This window comes from Pleurotus ostreatus (genome assembly GCF_014466165.1).
Source record: "Pleurotus ostreatus strain PC9 chromosome Unknown scaffold_10, whole genome shotgun sequence".
NCBI classification, from domain to species: Eukaryota; Fungi; Basidiomycota; class Agaricomycetes; order Agaricales; family Pleurotaceae; genus Pleurotus; species Pleurotus ostreatus.
This window is the reverse complement of record NW_023503165.1, coordinates 1,215,424-1,231,339: the sequence shown is the minus strand read 5'-3', so window position 1 is coordinate 1,231,339 and position 15,916 is coordinate 1,215,424. Positions and strand designations below refer to the sequence as shown.

Genomic DNA, 15,916 nt, shown 5'->3' with positions numbered 1-15,916 from the left:
CTTCGACGCAGATCGTTGCCGTATTGCACCAGCATCTGTTGTCCATACGGCAGCGCAGTCGATTGGTCCCGCATCGTATCGTATCGTATCGTGTATTCTCGACGTGGGCCTCGTCGTGTCTCGCCTCGTCTCTCCGTCAAGCACACGCATGCGTGCACGCGCAAGTACGTTCACAGCGTCTCCACCTTTCGCGCCCTGACGTTCTGGATCCAGGAAGTAAATCAACGTCAATCAGAACACTACATAACTGCAAAAGCGTATTTACCTCCATACATCCATACATCCATACACAATCGCTACACGATCTTCCATGTGCAACGTGCATCCCCAAGGTCACGCCACCGCCTCCCTCCGCCATCCCCATTTGCTGAGCTATTGCTACCGCCGACGCCGTACCCGAATCCCCATTCGCGTTTCCGTCCCGGTTGCGAGGTCGCGCTCTGGAGAACGTACACGTACATACTCCCCGAATCGTGTCCGTCGCCTGCCGTAACACCCACCCCGTCTCCCGGTCCCCTGCACCCACTGCGCCCAATCGCGTGTGGCACCCGTGGAACATCCGCCTCCGTCGCGCGTACGTGTACGTATACATGGAATTGATGTGGGAGGGGAACCACATTCGCGTTCGGGCGGCGTTACGCAAGTTCTTGCTTGGTGAGTTCGATGTGTTTCAACGTACGTGGAAGGACTGGGATCCAGATGTTGGTGTGAAGTGCTGCGCATAGCCTGCAAATTAGAACATGAGCGCGAGGATCTCATCACAATCAACGCTTCGCTGCGGGCGCGCTGCCTTTGCATGCAAAGAACAGAACGGCGAACGATAAGATCGGGATATCAGAATATCTAAACTCACAAGTTACCCGCATCCCAATTTGCTTCGTTTCGTTTCGGCGTAACCCATTTCCTCCACCCGTCCGTCGAACGTTCGCGTGCGTCCAGAATCGACTCGGGCAGGGTAAAGGGCGAGGGCGAGGGCGTAACCTTTCACGCACGCACGCCATCTCCGCTCAACGTCCAGCCGCAGTTCGCCGCCCAAACGGAGACAGAAACGTTGCCATCAGGGACTTGTGTCCTGATGATGGGTTCCCTCGCCGTCTTCGCATTGCAAAGTCTTGCCGTCGCGCCGTATTATGCGTACACCGAGTTGTTGTGTAGATGGTAGCACCCCCAAATTGCGCTGGTCGTGGTGCGACGCTCCTTGTTCTCTTTCGCCTCGCCTCGCCTCGTCTCGTCTCGTCTGCCCGTCCAACACGCACACACGAGTACGTTACCCACCACCTCCCACGCGCGAACTCTGCAAACGAAACACAATCGCGCCGCCGTGGAACCGCGCTTGCATCACTCACGACTGCGCCTGGATTCAGGAAGTAAACCAAAAACAACCCCGAAATAGATCAATTAATCAACGATAATACATATGACCGTGTAGACCTACCACACACCCACATGCCCACGTACATACGTGATCTCCGCATCGCCACATCTCCCGATCTTCTGCCTACTTTCAACATTCACGATTCACGATTCACCGTTTACCCCTTCCGTACATCCCCTTCCTCCTTCACTCCCCCCCTTCCTTTCTTCGCACCGCCGTAAACGAAGCCGCCCGTGTAGGCGTAGGCGTAGGCGTATCCCCATTTGCCATTTGCCCTTCGCATTTCCGTCCTGGTTGCGCGGTCGCGACCCCGAATCTCTTCCGTACGCGCCAGCGCAGCATCTGGACTGATGTGACAGCCACCCCATTTCACCCTCACTCTTCCCATTCCCATTCCCCATTCTTCGTCCTCGCTCTTCGCTCTCCCACCTCCCGCCCCCAATTTCACCTAATGGCAAATCGCAATCGCAATCGCATCCCGTGGCCGCTCCACCCTCCCAACAACTCGTCTCTCCACGTCCTCGTCCTCGTCCACGCCCGCATTCGCATTCGCATTCGCATTTGCGTCAACGTCAACGTTCAACCAGAGCTCCCCCGTTACGCGTTACCACGACGCGTATCGGGAGTATTGCCGTGGGATTGCCATCTCGATTTCGATTTCGAAGGACCTCGCGCATTTGGAGGTTTGCGCGTTTGGGAAAGTCGGGCGTTTCGATGGGGATAGGATGGAGTTCGCGTGCGTGTGCGCGGGTTCGGGAGTTTGCGAGGGTTGGCGTGAGTTGGGAGTTTGGGAGAGTTTGGGCGGGAGTTGGGAGAGTCCAGGTGCGTTCGCGAGCGCCCAACCCCATTCGGTATTGAGGGCTCAAAAGCTATAAAAACAGACATCAGCACTGCGAAATGGCAACAGCAGTTCGGTGTTGAACGTTCACATACCTCTGATCCTCCCTTTCTCGCTTTCCCTCCCTTCTCCGCTGTTGCCTCCCTTCTCCCCTTTGTCGTCCTCGCGGCTTCGTCGTCCTCTCGTCGTCATCGCCCCCTCAACCGTTCCCCCTTTTCAGCTGTCGACGCTCCGCCGTTCGCCGCTCCCATCGTCGCAGTGTTCGAGCTTGAAGAGCCCGATGTTGATGCCGACGACCACACTCAACTTTCAGTCTCCTCACAGTTTCGCTTGGTGAGTGCCGATGTCAACCTGGCAGCGCGAGATAGATCGCCAACTTATATCCGCTTTGGTTCCCTAGCCTTGACGTTTCCGGGGACTCGCCCTCGTCGTTCCCCATGGTGAGTAGCGCCTGGACCCTTGGGCGGCCGGATGGGAGATGCGTCGACGTCCATCGTGTTGGTGAGTCTCACTGTGGTGTTTGTGGTGGTCGTTCGGCGTCTGCTGACCTCTGCGGAGACAATAGGCCGTGCGTGGCCAGGGTCTTGGTGTGTAGGCATGGGTAGGAGTGATCGGTGGTTGTGACCGCGAAGTGCACCAAAGGGCGCGTTGGGGAGGTATCAGTGTGGAGGGAGGAGGGAGCTGGTAGCGGTGCAGGTGAGTGGATGGTTCCTGGTGCAGTGGTTGGTCGCTGGCGTTCTGTGTGCCGCTGCAGGTGCGCTTTGGTGAGTCTCGTCTGTCGTTTGTATGCGCGGGAGGGGGAGCTGAACGTTGAGCGTTGAGGTTAGCCAGAATTGTCTTTCCCATCTGTCCCTGTGAGTGCCCTGCATGAGGTATGGCTTCGCGTGGGTTGTTGTGTTGGTGGGACAGTCGTGGCCATCTGTGTGTGAGGTTTGGGAGCATGAAGGGTTGGTAGCTAGGTGGCGTTGGCGGTGCGTAGCTAGTCTTAAGAGTGTTTGACGTAGTCGTGTATGGCATCGATGCTTCGAGTGTTTGAGTCGATGACGTTGGGAGTCGGCCGTGAATGACGTGCTATGTGGCTTAGATGCCACTTTGGCCTGAATTCACGGTTTTAATCATGAACAACGCCGCCCACCTTGCTCGGCATCACGTGCTGCTCGTTTACTGCTTTCCCTATTTGGACAAGTCCGCCTTTTCTCACCGCCCTCAATTGCGCCAGTCAACTCGATATTATTTGCTCGTTCGCGACTGTGTTCATACTGGCCGCCGTGGCACTTCTACGCAGTGGAGGGACGTCCGTGCGTATAGCAAATGCGAGCCTCGAACGCCTGTGTGGGACCGCTGGCTTTAGCGGAGGCGCCTACCTTGATCAGAAGAAGCCGGCGGCAAACAACAACGACGAGTCTCTCCGAAGGCGAACTTGCATTTGGTTTGCATGTTCAGGAACTCGCCAGAACGTGGAATTAGCATGAGACTAAAATCATCAAGAAGCGACCTGGTTTCAGTGAGTACCTCATGGTGCTCACACTGTATGATATGTTCCAGAGCCTGTATCGTGCAATGGGATGTTCTGTACGTACGTTGCGCGACAATCTGTTGCTAGCAAGTCGTCAACTCAAACATCCGTATCCCTTCACGTCTCTTCCCACTGTTAGACAAGTTAGTTCAAGGATTCTCTGCCACCTGCCTGTTTCAACCGAAAAATAACAGGCACATTTGTCGGCCATCCACCGGCAACGGCACCGCCATTCAATGTGGTTAAATCATGTCCTTTTCCACATGTATCTCGAGTTCTTGCCACTAGTTTCGCTACTTGGAAAGCGAGGTATTTCACATATTCCCCCAATTCCATTCACTTGCAATGATCTAGCTACGATAGTACCTGCAAGTGTGTCGAGTTTACTGACAACTTGTTTACATTTTCTAGTCACTTTGCAGCCAACCCGTTCGCTGGTGCGTGGCGGGTATATACATCCTGGGAATACCACTGCTGACACCGTATCTCCCTCACGCTTCATGCTGCCTCGAGGGGACGACTGGAGAGACATCCGGGCCAACCTTAACACGTATGTATCTGTCTCACCGTGCCGGCCGTACATACAGGGATTCAAATACATAGATGGTTCCTGAACACGGTCCTCCCCAACACGGCCATGGAGGATATCTATCAATGGCAAGGTGAATTTCACCTCCGCGTTGACGCTTATCTCGCACACTAATAACTAGACGATGATTAGACCGCGCCAAGTCAAATTCGGTGCATGTATTTTCCGAGATCATCATTGTCGACCGATGGACTGCACACCAAGTCCCAGGGAGTGAAGCACAGGTGTGGAACAAGATGACCGCCGGTGCGCTTGCCCGTTCCTCTATGCTCGCGCCGTGAATCAAGGTCGTTTGTAGATATCATGGCCTCCCCAGCGCCTTTCGACTGGTGGTCGCCTCTCCGACACTCGCTGATGCAAAGGATCGGCATCGAAGGAAATGCGCGGAGCAGACCCGTCATCACCTACATCGATCGGTGGGTTGCTCTCCCCTCGCGGGGATCGACGGCCCTCACCCCCTCGCAGGCAGGCCACAGGGCGGAAACTCGTCCAAGAAGACCACGACGCCTTTGTCACGGCGCTCGCCAAGTTCGGCGAGGACCACGACGTCGAGATCAACTCCGTGCAGATGGAGCACCTCTCCAAGGCAGAGCAATTCGACATCGGCACACGGACGGATGTAAGCGCCGCTCTCCTCCGCTGCGCTGTGCTTGACACGACTACCGGGCAGATTATGGTGGGCGTGCATGGGAACGGGCTGTCGCACCAGATGTGGATGAAAGCGGGTGGGACGGTGCTGGAATGTGTGTATGGACGATTCATGCGAGGATCGGATACTGACCGTCAGATAGTCTATGATACAGGCGGTTTTATGCGTGAGTTGTCGGCTTTTGTCGTCTCGTCGTCTCGTTGATATTTTGTGACCACAGGGGATTATCAACTGGTGCGTTGGCTGGCGGTTCTGATGGCCTCGTTTGACGTCTATACAGCTGGCGGAAGCGATGCACCACACCCACTACGTTATCTGGAACGACACCATCCACGATAAATGGCGGGAGAACAAGAGTGCGCGCTCCTGTGCGACCCGGGGGTTTCACTGACTGGATTGTTCGACAGAAACATTGATGACGAAGAACTTCAACAACGTGCATTTGCACACGCCATTTGTGATCGAGTTGCTAGATTCTTTGGTCAAACAGATCAGGGATAAGCAACGTTAGTAGGTCTGTACTTATTTTTTACTTTCTGACGTTTTAGTAGGCAGGGTTGTATCTCTAGTCTTGTTTCTTTATGCTATGTAGTTCGCGATACCGACGGTCATTTGTCTGCTGATACAGCATACTTAGTGGATCTCATCGGTACACAATGAACCCGTCCGCTGGTTCCAGCTCGCTCTCACGTTCGTCCTCCGGACCATATGCATACGCCACGAGGCGTCCGTTCTTCACCATCTCACGTTCAACGGCCTTCATTCTTGCCGCCTCAAACACGTCATCTCGCACTTGCACTCGCTCTTCCTCGAAAAGCTGCTTTATCGACCGCGACATATCCTCCCGCACGAACCACCTCAGAAGGTCCCACTCCGGGGAACCGATCTTTCTCCCTGCATGGGACCGCCCCAGCGCACTCCTCGACATCCCGCACGCCATCTCGGATCGCATCAAGGCGACTTGCTTATGCGAGATCGCCTTACCTGTGAGGGCCGCCCATTCTTTGTCCGAGTGGGGGCAGTCGTAGAGCGATTGAGCGACAGTGTAGTACGCGGCGAGGAAGAGGTGATGTGGTGACGACGAAGACACCGGACAGGAGTGGGCTTCGAGCATCCATCCGAGGGTCGCGAGCGCTGCAAGCGCTGCAGATAGGGGCGCTCCCGAGTCTCTGATGAGGTGTTCAATGAACGTGTCTAAGGCGATATTCGGGGGAGTGAAGACAGGGCGGTGGCGTGGTGGGTTGTTTCGCATAAACTTCTTCGTGCTTTCAGCGCAATGGGTGGCCAGCCGCTGCTGCACGTCTTTCCAGGGGAACTGCATTCATCTTAGGGGGGAAAGGGATGAGAATGGGCCATACTTACGTCCGATCGGGCGCTACTGGTCGTTGCGGCCACTTTGTGGCGAGGTGCGTTGTTGAGGAGTGTTTCAAAGATCCTGGTCATGGTCGTTAGGTGTAGGGACGTTGCAACTTCTCGACGTTTAATCAAAGTTTGGCTGACCCCGTTCTGTATTTGTCACGTGGCCGTGACTTGGCTCTCCGAGTGAGTCCCAAATTTCTCTTTGCCTCCATTCCCAGGAGATTGACAGCCTTCTTGGCCAACCTCCAGAGAGCTCGATTGGCTAGATCTGATTGATTAAGCCTTGACTGTTGCGCTCGGATTCAAACGCTAAAGTGCTGGCTATAAATGAACTCTGAACTCACTGTGTCACATGTCGTGTTCTACTAGTGCGTCGAAGTATTCTATACAGACTTCTGCTCACCGCCAAACGTGCTCGCACCGCGTAAAGATAGGCGGCCGAGAGTCTGCCGGCCGAAGCCATACGCATACTGGTTCCTCTCGCATTAGTAGTATGTAACCGCCCGAGTCGATGAGCACTTACACCAGAGCAATTCCTTTTCTCACGCTCAGATGCTTCTTACGTCCCGCCAGTGCCCGACAACCCCGCAAACACTGCAACCTTCTGGCTTCTCTGCGAGTTCCATACTTAGTGGCTTATAAAAAGTCACACTACACCCGTTTCAAGTCCGGATGCACCTTAAAATAGGCTCTCAGCCGCTCAACCGAGTGGGCGATGAGGAAATCTGGCATCGAGCAGATATCTCTCTCGCCCTCGGTGGGGCTTCCCGCGATCTAGCATCCGATACTACCGCATCAATACTGGATCGTGTGTTCTTGCCTCAGCTCACTGAGCATCTGACTCAATCGGATGACAATACGCCGGCACTCTAACGTACGTCGAAGTGCGCCCTTACCAACTGAAATTACGATCGCGACCGATCTCGGATACGGGCATGCCCACTGTCTCACAAGTCTGGTTCATTCTTCTGAACGACTCGGTATGCATGATTGAGTTCCTACTCCTCCCTTGTTTCACCTCCGATCTCGTATATATAGAGTACATAGGGCTCATGAAATGACCATCCTCCTTCAACTACTACAGCTTCTTCCAGATGAACCACTCAGTCCTCATTGTAAGCGACGTAACAGTTGTGGTGGTAATGCGGGCTCATGTCGAATCTAGGTCGGTGCAGGCCCAACAGGACTAATTTTAGCTATCACCTTAGCCTTGAATGGCGTCCACGCCCGAGTCATCGAGAGGGATACAGCTCGCAAGATTGGCCAGCGAGGTGCGGGAATCCATGCAAGTGCTTGTACCTTGAGGGACGTGTAACTTACTGATGGCATACCTTATAAAGCCTCGGAGCCTGGAAATGCATCACTTCCTCGGCACAGCGTCGGACATCCTGTCCTCCTCCTCGCAGATTCCCCAGATGGCGGCCTACCCGATAGGCGGCAATGTTCCTATCAAGACCATGGACATGCTCAGCGACGCGGCAGAACCATCGGACGCTTTCCCTACGGTGAACACAAATCCCGTTTACTGACTACGTTCCATGCTAATTGTGCCCTTTCAGACCCGGGCAGTGATGCTTGGCCAGGAGAAGCAAGTTGAGATCCTTACAGCCCACCTTTTGAAACTAGGGGGCGTTGTAGAACGCGGCATTGAGCTGGTTTCCTTCGAGCAGTCCTCCGAACACGTTTCTGCTGTGTTGAAGCGATGTGGGGACGAAGAAGTGACCGAAGAACGGGCGACCTTTGACTACCTAGTCGGCACTGATGGTGCTCATAGTCAGACTCGCAAGCAACTAGGGCTCAGCTTTCTGGGGGAGACACGAAAGGCTCAACAAATGATCATTGGTGACGTATATTTACGCGGCTCTCTAACTCACGACCAAGTTCGTCTCTTTCAACCTGTACTTTTGCGACCCTGGCTAATTTGTTACTCGTATTAGCCCCTTTGGCGCATCTGGGGCGATATGTCTTCGTCATTGTTCGTCAATCCCTTGGTTTACTCCCTTAGAGAAAGCTCAAATGTTGCTTATCAATCTACAGCCTTGCTCTCCGCCCTGTTGTCGAGACCCCGGGTCTTTTCTTTCTTTTCATTGGCGGCCCCGAAGCGAGTCAAAGCATCTTATCTGACCACGAAGAACTTGTTTGTTATTTGAGGAGGACGTCCGGCCGGCCTAACTTGGATTGCGACAAGCCCACATGGCTGTCTCCGTATACGTGAGCCGGTTTCATCAATGGGGAAGCGGAGCCCACTAAGATACGAAATTTAGTCCTAACGTACGCATGGTTGATTCGTTCCGCAAAGACAGAGTGTTTGTAGCAGGAGGTGTGTACGCTGCAGCACTGCGTATTGAGCCTTCGAATTAATTGTACACACAGATGCGGCCCACGTTCACAGCCCTGCCGGTGGTCAGGTACGCAGTTGTATTGAACCGGATAAAGTAAGTTTCATGTACTGACAAGCGTGAAGGGATCAAACTCGGGGGCCCAAGACGCCGTGAGTGTTAATCTGAGAACGTAGACATTTGCTCATCTTCCGTAGTTCAATCTGGGTTGGAAACTTGCTCTCGTCGTTAAAGGCCTCGCAAGACCCCCTTTGCTCGACTCTTATAACGCCGAGCGGCTTCCTGTCATCGCTGAAATGCTTCAGCTCACTTCAGCACTCCACGACAAGACGTTCAAGGCCGGGTTGGACGACCAAGCGTGGAAGAGAGGCAGCCACTTGGACCAACTTGGCGTCAATTATCGTGGTACTCCGTTCGTCCTGGACGAGATTGAGGGCAGGCCACCGAGCACCAGCAACTGCTACGATTCAAGACCAAGTGGTGTATTGATGGCGGGCGATCGTGCTCCCGATGCTTCGTCGCTCATCCCCAGTCGAGGCGTACTCACCGGCGATCGGCTATTCGACATATTCAATGCAACTCGCCATACTATCCTCGTCTTTACCGGACAAGAGAGCGACCCTCAAGCATCGCTAGTTGTACAATTGCTCAAGGCTTACCCGCCGGGCCTCTTTAAGTCGGTCGCAGTCTTACCATCAGATTCGACAACTAGCTTAGATGTCGGGTTTGATCTCGTCGTCAAGGATGGACAGGGGAATGGGTATGCAGCATATAAAATTCCCAGCGACAGTACAGTTATTGTAGTCGTGCGCCCGGACGGCGTCATCGGGGCGATGCTGACCAACTGCGATGGGCTGCATCGATACTTAGACATCATATCCTTCTGACGGCTGCTTTAGTGTTATAGCTTTCACTCAATTCCATAGCATCCGACAGCTCTCCATGTATGGCAAAGCAACGATATCAATGGCCCTATTTCAAGACGAATGCTCACTGGAAGGCCAAGTTTTTGTGATTGAGCACATGGCCAAATCAATCCTAGATCCCCGGCAACAGTCGTAGCAGCGGTGCGCACTTCCTGTCACTACTTTCTCATCGTCAGTCACGGCCGGCTCGAAGTCGAAGCCATTCACCGTAGCCTGCCCTCTCAACATGCCCCAAACACTTCCCTGGGAGATTTGGATTCAAGTTGTGTCCTATTTATCAAAGGACCGGGAGACGCTATACACCGTTAACATGTCATTGTATGCGATTTCTTTGGATGCCCACTACAAGACCCTGTGGGTAAAGTACCCTGACAAACGCACAATTTCGAGGCTTCGAACGGTGCGGTATGTAGTCTCAGCCTTCCCACCTTAATTCACGGTGAAGCTGATTGCATCACAGAGACACAGTTTCTATCGCGGGGCGTGTTCACGGCCTAAACATTATTTTGCAATATCATGTTAACACTTGGGCGGAAGTCACTTGCGATAACTCCCCTGCCGAACGACCGACGCTAACACCTTCAATAGCCTATCGGAGGCCTTCCTGCTCCTACGCGCTCTCATCCTTCCAACACTATACCTGTCAAACCCCAGCGGCTCGGATCCCGAATGGAACATCGTGTGTCCCTTCCCCACAACTAATGTTGCTTTCGAACTGATGACCTTTATTGCCGAAAAGGGAAACCGAGCAATTGTGTAGCACAGCCTCTGACCCTCCCACATATGACAATGCCACTCTGGAGGTTAAGCAATAATTCAAAAAAACCCTTGTTGCGTGCTGGGAATGGTAGGGGTATCCAAACTGGAGCACCATGTTGAATTGTCCGAAATTTTGCAAATGCTTGCCCCTGTTGACATAGGAGCGTCTGAACCAAAGCGCCTGGCTTCGCCGACATTTATTTTTGTCATATATAAGCGCCGAAAAATCGTCTCCAGCCTTCTGACCGTATTGACCGTACCATCTTCTTAGCCTCGCCTGCCACCCAGCCCGCTCTACATTCACTAAATATATGGCTAACCCATCTTAGACCCACTCTCACGGATACCGGAATTTGATCCTGCGTTTGTACATTTGATAAGCACTTGTCAAAATTTACAACTTCATGTCGAGCCCCACCACCAACAACAACCCCAACTCTCTGGGACGCAGAAGTACTCTGGGTAGTGTCCTAGACGCATCGGAGGCCCTCCTGACCTTAGTCAAAGATGTGAGCAATGTTGTAGCAGTGCCGTACATGCGGGACGCCGCGGAGGTATCCCTTGGCTTCCTGAACATTGTCCAAGTAAGTTATCCGTAGTCCACCCACAAAGCGCCAGGCCTCAGTGATGTTAGACCATCAGGGAGAGCAAAGAGGAATGGCAACGCTTAGCTGAAAGCGTAGCTCGGCTTGTATTAGCAGTGGCGACGAAGGTTCATTCCACTGGTTCACCTACTCTCGACGGCGATACTATGGATCAAGTCTGGGAGCTCAATAAGTGCGTTCAGATCACTTATACGAAGGCTTAATAGTCATTGATCCCTCCCAGCATGTTGTTGAAAGTCCGCGAAATAGTGGAAACGATGAAGTCTCGAAATCTCTTCAAACGTATTATAGGATTCAGAGATGACGCAACTAAGCTGCAGCAGCATCGTGCAGATTTGAAGGTCGCAATAGATGTTTTCATGGTGGGCTTTTTCCACGCAGCAGGTTTCGTGTTGCGATGTTGACCCTGCCTATAGGTTCGTGCGGCAATAACCAATGCAGAAAATGTGCGGAAAATAACGACATCGCAAGATACGTTACTCACTGGGCAACGGAGCCTTGACGCGAAGCAAGACGAAGTATTGTCAACGCAAAGAATGACAAATGAATACCTACAAAAGATTGATACATCTATCAACGCCCTGAAGACGAACTCGTCGGCACCCTCGTCATATTCGACTAGTCCCGCTACCCCCGGGAACACCATGCTGCTACCCCCATTCTTCCCGGAATCGCCCTCCCGTTATGCGATCCCTTCTAACAGTAATTTCGCTCATCTCCTACCCGCGCACGCCAATATCACCACCATTGCTGGGGATCATGTCATAAACAACATCAATATGGTGACCTCCAACAGACAGTCTCATCAAGTAACAACCATCAATACAGTCAACTCGCACAATGCGTACATAGGGCCGATGGCTTCGTCGAATACCAAAGGTATGCGTTCCGCATCAGTCGTCAGCTCATTATTCAATACCTCCTGTAGGCCAAAGAGGCCGGCGACAGAGACCTTCTCTCGTTACAATATCTCCTAGAAAGGCGGTGCTTGGGTAGTGCCATTTGCAGTTACGTGGTCCTTGTTTTGGATTAGTAATGGTTCCTTGGTGCCCGAGTTCACTTCCAATAGTCACTTTCTACTCTTGTTGTCGGTTAGACGCAGGATCCGACGGCGATAATGGTCGAAAAGCTTAATGGAACAGTCTCCTGGTCCTCCGGTTTACAGCAACAGCGATGCGAATAGCTTTCTCGGTACATCTGAGGTCGCTTCTCCTCGGCAGCAACGTCACGGGGGTTTCTCTAAGTTTGTTGGGTATCCGAGTAAGTTTTCTCAATTTATCAAGGCTGGGTGGTTTGGCAGTTGGGGAGAACAAAGACGCCTGCGTTTGCTCGGCTAGAGATATCAGGCAGTGGCCTCACTGATTCGCCGAAAACTAACTTTACCTTTGTTGTAGTGAAGCAAGGGTGGCGAGGTCGTCGCCGTGCTGTTCCCTTTCCTGGATCTCATGCAGACTATTAGCTTCAGGCGGGTTAAGGAATGGCCGTTCGACCTCTCTTAGTGGGCATAATTAGATATACCATCGATTCACCCATATGCTCGCCTCCACAGTAATCACCGCATGAGCTCTCATGTCGATCAATAAGGCATCACGATTCGTTTGGCAGCCTTAAAGGAGGCCCTCGAACGCATTATCATTATCTCGTTATCGCAATGCTCCGAGTTCTATCAACGAGGGAAATTGGCATGTCTGCCTTGGGGTGCGTGGAGTGGAGTGTTGGCAGTTTAGTGAGCATCTGACCCCCCGGCTGTATTTCATCAAGAGACCGCGGCGCCTGGATTGGCAGTGCTCCGGCTCTGCTCAGTGGGTATCACTGTTAGGTCCCCCGCGCTATCTCCTCATGGCCGACAAATGCCAATGCGTGATCCATAGTATATCGACTATACCTCTTCCGGGTCAACTGACTTATTCGCCGTCCCCAGGCAATCGATATCTCGCCATGGGTCGAGATATAAGTGAAGGCGCTGTCGTGTGACCTATGCTTCATAAACCCAAGAGCAAAATGCATTTTGCTTGTATCACTTACCCCCATTTCTCACTGTGGGTGATTGCATGAAAAGGGGAGTATCTGTAACGCTCCTAGTAGCGGAAATTTTCGTGGCAGCGTAGCGTATCTGTACAAAAACAAACAACGAAAGGAGGCAGTAAGGGGAAATAGGGAGGGTGATCTGCCTAAAACAGATGGGAGCCTTGGCGCCTCGGAAACAGGCGGGCGTTGCGGTTTACACAACTTCTCTTGTATCCTGCAAAACATAGAAGAGAAAAAATTATGAGCAGGATCAATTTACCGTCCTTCCTCGACAGCGCCCCATCCACGGAAGAGGTGGACGTGAAGATACAATCCGTACTGGATCAAATAGCCCGCTTACACGACGATGTTCGCTCTCTGCAGCGATACAAAAACGCGCAGCTATCCGCTATCTCTAAACTTCCCATCGAGGTCTTGTCTATCATATTCGGACTCCTCGCGATGCCGGAACCTCCTCCCCCTTCAGAAATCTACACGAAACCCTACGCCAATCTTCTCTCCATTACGCATGTTTGTCTTCTATGGCGCCAGGTTGCGCTCAATTCCCCTCGATTATGGAGCTGTATATACCCCTCAGCACCACGGCACCTCGTCAAGATGTGTTTGCGACGTGCTGGGTCCTGCCCACTCTACCTGTATATCGACCGCCTAGGGGGAGATCGTGTATTTTCCACGCTCAAGTATTCCGACCGTCTGAAGGAGATCTATATATTTCGTTGCACGCCCGAGTGGCTGAAGCAGATTGCCTCCACAGGCGCTCCCAACCTCGAAGTGCTTTCTTTGAGAGATGTCTCACACTTTCGTGAAACCACATTTCAGTTCGCCGCGAACCCATTTCCGGCGTTGAAGCACCTGGAATTGCCCCAATGCATCCCCAAGCTCAACATGGCGTCTCTCGCATCCCTCCGCTCCATCAACATAGGCTCCATCAACCGGCTCATATCTTCAGCGCGTGCCCTACGACCTGATATCGCTGAATTTTTCGCCGCATTAGATAACCTACCCTTCCTATCATCTCTCGTCCTATTTCACACCTTTTTACCTCCCAGGTCGACGCATCCGGTACTATCCATAACCCTCCCCAGCTTAGAGTGTCTGTGCATCACGCACAAAGACAGGCGCGTAGTTGCTGTGGTGCCATGTATCACGATGCCCCGCATCAAAACCATCAAGCTCACTATCGAGAGCGCCACATACGGGTTTGATACCTCGCTGCTTAGTACGATCTACGCGAAGCTTCCCATTCTCGCCGACTCCCACTCTAAGTTCCACCTAATTACCGACCGTAAAACGGCGAAGTCGAAGGTACAGCTTTGGAGGGATTGCCCTGGCGAAGAGCTCGATCAAGTGGAACCATTTTTCGAGCTGAGCGCTCCTGGTATGGAAATTCTGACAATTGTTCCGCCGACTACCTTGCCCCCCATCCTTTCATATGCCTCCGAAGTCAAGGTACTCAGCAACGACCGCCTTGCCGTTTACCGTCAAAGTCTCCTCTGCAGTCTCGCAGATGTAACCGAGCTTCACGCCGACCGTCTTATGGACCTGGTCATCATTTTATGCGACAATCACGCCGGTTTGATATGTCTGCCGTCCTTAAAGAAGATGGTCCTTACCGCTGTGACGCCGATAAAGTATAGGCATAGCGTGATAGATAGGTTGAAGAAGGAGTTGGAAGCGAGGAGGGCGATAAGTGCCCCTATTGAGACTTTCCGTTTTCCTGCTGATGTATTTTCATTTGATGAGATAGACTCGTTTAGGCGTCTCGTTGATTCCGTAGGAGTTACTGTCTGACGGCTCGAGGTCGTCGTACTCACCCCTCTGAACACAAAAGTCGCCGTTCTGCTTCATGTCTATTACGTTTTATTCGTTCATGTACAAGTACATCCTTGGTACCATGTCATCGATCATCCCTGATAGCGCATCTCTACTTCCCGAAACACCTCAACTCGCTTGGTTATGACGAACCCGAGTTTCTGAAAAAGCTTGATGCTAGGTGTGTTCGATTCCGAGATGCGCGTTACTAATGATCTCGGAGGGATGGGCAGTGGGGACTCGGAGAGACGATGTGACGTGTCCTGGGGCTCAGGCTCTGATGGTGGAGGGAACGCGCCCGAAGGTGACCCTGTAGTAGCATACCCCAACATAAGCTGCAACGCTTCAATCGCCAGACCTTTACGACGCCAATCGGGTTCTAAACATCGAAGGAGAAAATCTTCAGTATACAGTGACTCATCCCTAAATTGGGTTCCTACTTACCTGCGATCATGATCTCAACTTCAGCTTCGAAATCGTCTTCTACGTCCCCATCCTCACGGTTGTCCCGACGACCACCTTTAAGGAACAGATTGACATCCCCGATCATGAGCATCGATTCCAACCTTGGATCACTCAGACCAATGAGATTGAGACGCGCATCATCATCATCCTTAGCGGTAGCAGGCGGGTGGTTGGGGGCAAGGATGATGAAGGTCAACTTGTCTTCGTCAATCTGCCATTTTTCTAAATCAGCAGCAAATATTTTAAGCAACCACCACGAACTTTATACGTCTGGATGAGTCTTACCTTGCATGGAGAACTCCTCTTCCAAAGAAAGAGGCTCACTGGCCGTGAGTTCCCTGAGTTCTTCGTTTTGCATCCATTCGTGGTATTTCTGTGCAGAAAGTTGGTAATTTGATGTGGATTCAGCGGAGGCAACTTACGTACAGGGACGTGGTGCTTTTCGTATGGTACGAGCACCACTTTTCTCCCTTCAAGCACGGTGTTTTCGTTTGCTTTCATCACGGTGATTCAAGTTTCACTGCCACCGCTGCGGCAGAATCTGGGCCAAGTTCCATGCTTCCCGATTCGGCCGTAACTCACTTACATAATCAATTCGCACTTGCCCTCCAGCAGTCACCGACGGACCAGCGACGAGTCACTTTACATGTGCCCCA

General features: G+C 52.4%; 6 protein-coding genes across 6 annotated transcripts; 4 read left to right on the top strand and 2 right to left on the bottom strand.

The window, feature by feature from the left end:
• Positions 1-4,229: 4,229 nt before the first annotated feature.
• PC9H_002172 (uncharacterized protein) lies at positions 4,230-5,536 on the top strand (the record flags this gene model as incomplete). Its single annotated transcript, XM_036771814.1, has 10 exons — positions 4,230-4,279; positions 4,333-4,391; positions 4,451-4,564; positions 4,617-4,734; positions 4,784-5,061; positions 5,110-5,133; positions 5,188-5,201; positions 5,248-5,323; positions 5,375-5,473; positions 5,523-5,536. 10 exons carry the CDS (start codon positions 4,230-4,232, stop codon positions 5,534-5,536), a joined length of 846 nt encoding a protein of 281 aa, XP_036626435.1.
• Positions 5,537-5,610: 74 nt separating this feature from the next.
• Positions 5,611-6,410, bottom strand: PC9H_002171 (uncharacterized protein; the record flags this gene model as incomplete). The annotated part of the gene is made up of 2 exons (XM_036771813.1): positions 5,611-6,282; positions 6,330-6,410. The coding sequence occupies 2 exons, from the start codon at positions 6,408-6,410 to the stop codon at positions 5,611-5,613; spliced, it is 753 nt and encodes a 250-aa protein (XP_036626434.1).
• Positions 6,411-7,420: 1,010 nt separating this feature from the next.
• Positions 7,421-9,552, top strand: PC9H_002170 (uncharacterized protein; the record flags this gene model as incomplete). Its single annotated transcript, XM_036771812.1, has 10 exons — positions 7,421-7,441; positions 7,492-7,597; positions 7,704-7,831; positions 7,886-8,206; positions 8,264-8,301; positions 8,364-8,537; positions 8,591-8,646; positions 8,700-8,734; positions 8,791-8,817; positions 8,863-9,552. The coding sequence occupies 10 exons, from the start codon at positions 7,421-7,423 to the stop codon at positions 9,550-9,552; spliced, it is 1,596 nt and encodes a 531-aa protein (XP_036626433.1).
• Positions 9,553-10,754: 1,202 nt separating this feature from the next.
• On the top strand, positions 10,755-12,454 carry PC9H_002169 (uncharacterized protein; the record flags this gene model as incomplete). Its single annotated transcript, XM_036771811.1, has 6 exons — positions 10,755-10,934; positions 10,985-11,127; positions 11,179-11,317; positions 11,372-11,834; positions 12,239-12,359; positions 12,415-12,454. 6 exons carry the CDS (start codon positions 10,755-10,757, stop codon positions 12,452-12,454), a joined length of 1,086 nt encoding a protein of 361 aa, XP_036626432.1.
• Positions 12,455-13,223: 769 nt separating this feature from the next.
• Positions 13,224-14,774, top strand: PC9H_002168 (uncharacterized protein; the record flags this gene model as incomplete). Its single annotated transcript, XM_036771810.1, has 1 exon — positions 13,224-14,774. The coding sequence occupies one exon, from the start codon at positions 13,224-13,226 to the stop codon at positions 14,772-14,774; it is 1,551 nt and encodes a 516-aa protein (XP_036626431.1).
• A 113-nt stretch (positions 14,775-14,887) lies between these two features.
• PC9H_002167 (uncharacterized protein) lies at positions 14,888-15,761 on the bottom strand (the record flags this gene model as incomplete). Its single annotated transcript, XM_036771809.1, has 4 exons — positions 14,888-15,174; positions 15,240-15,482; positions 15,546-15,633; positions 15,687-15,761. 4 exons carry the CDS (start codon positions 15,759-15,761, stop codon positions 14,888-14,890), a joined length of 693 nt encoding a protein of 230 aa, XP_036626430.1.
• Positions 15,762-15,916: the final 155 nt, after the last annotated feature.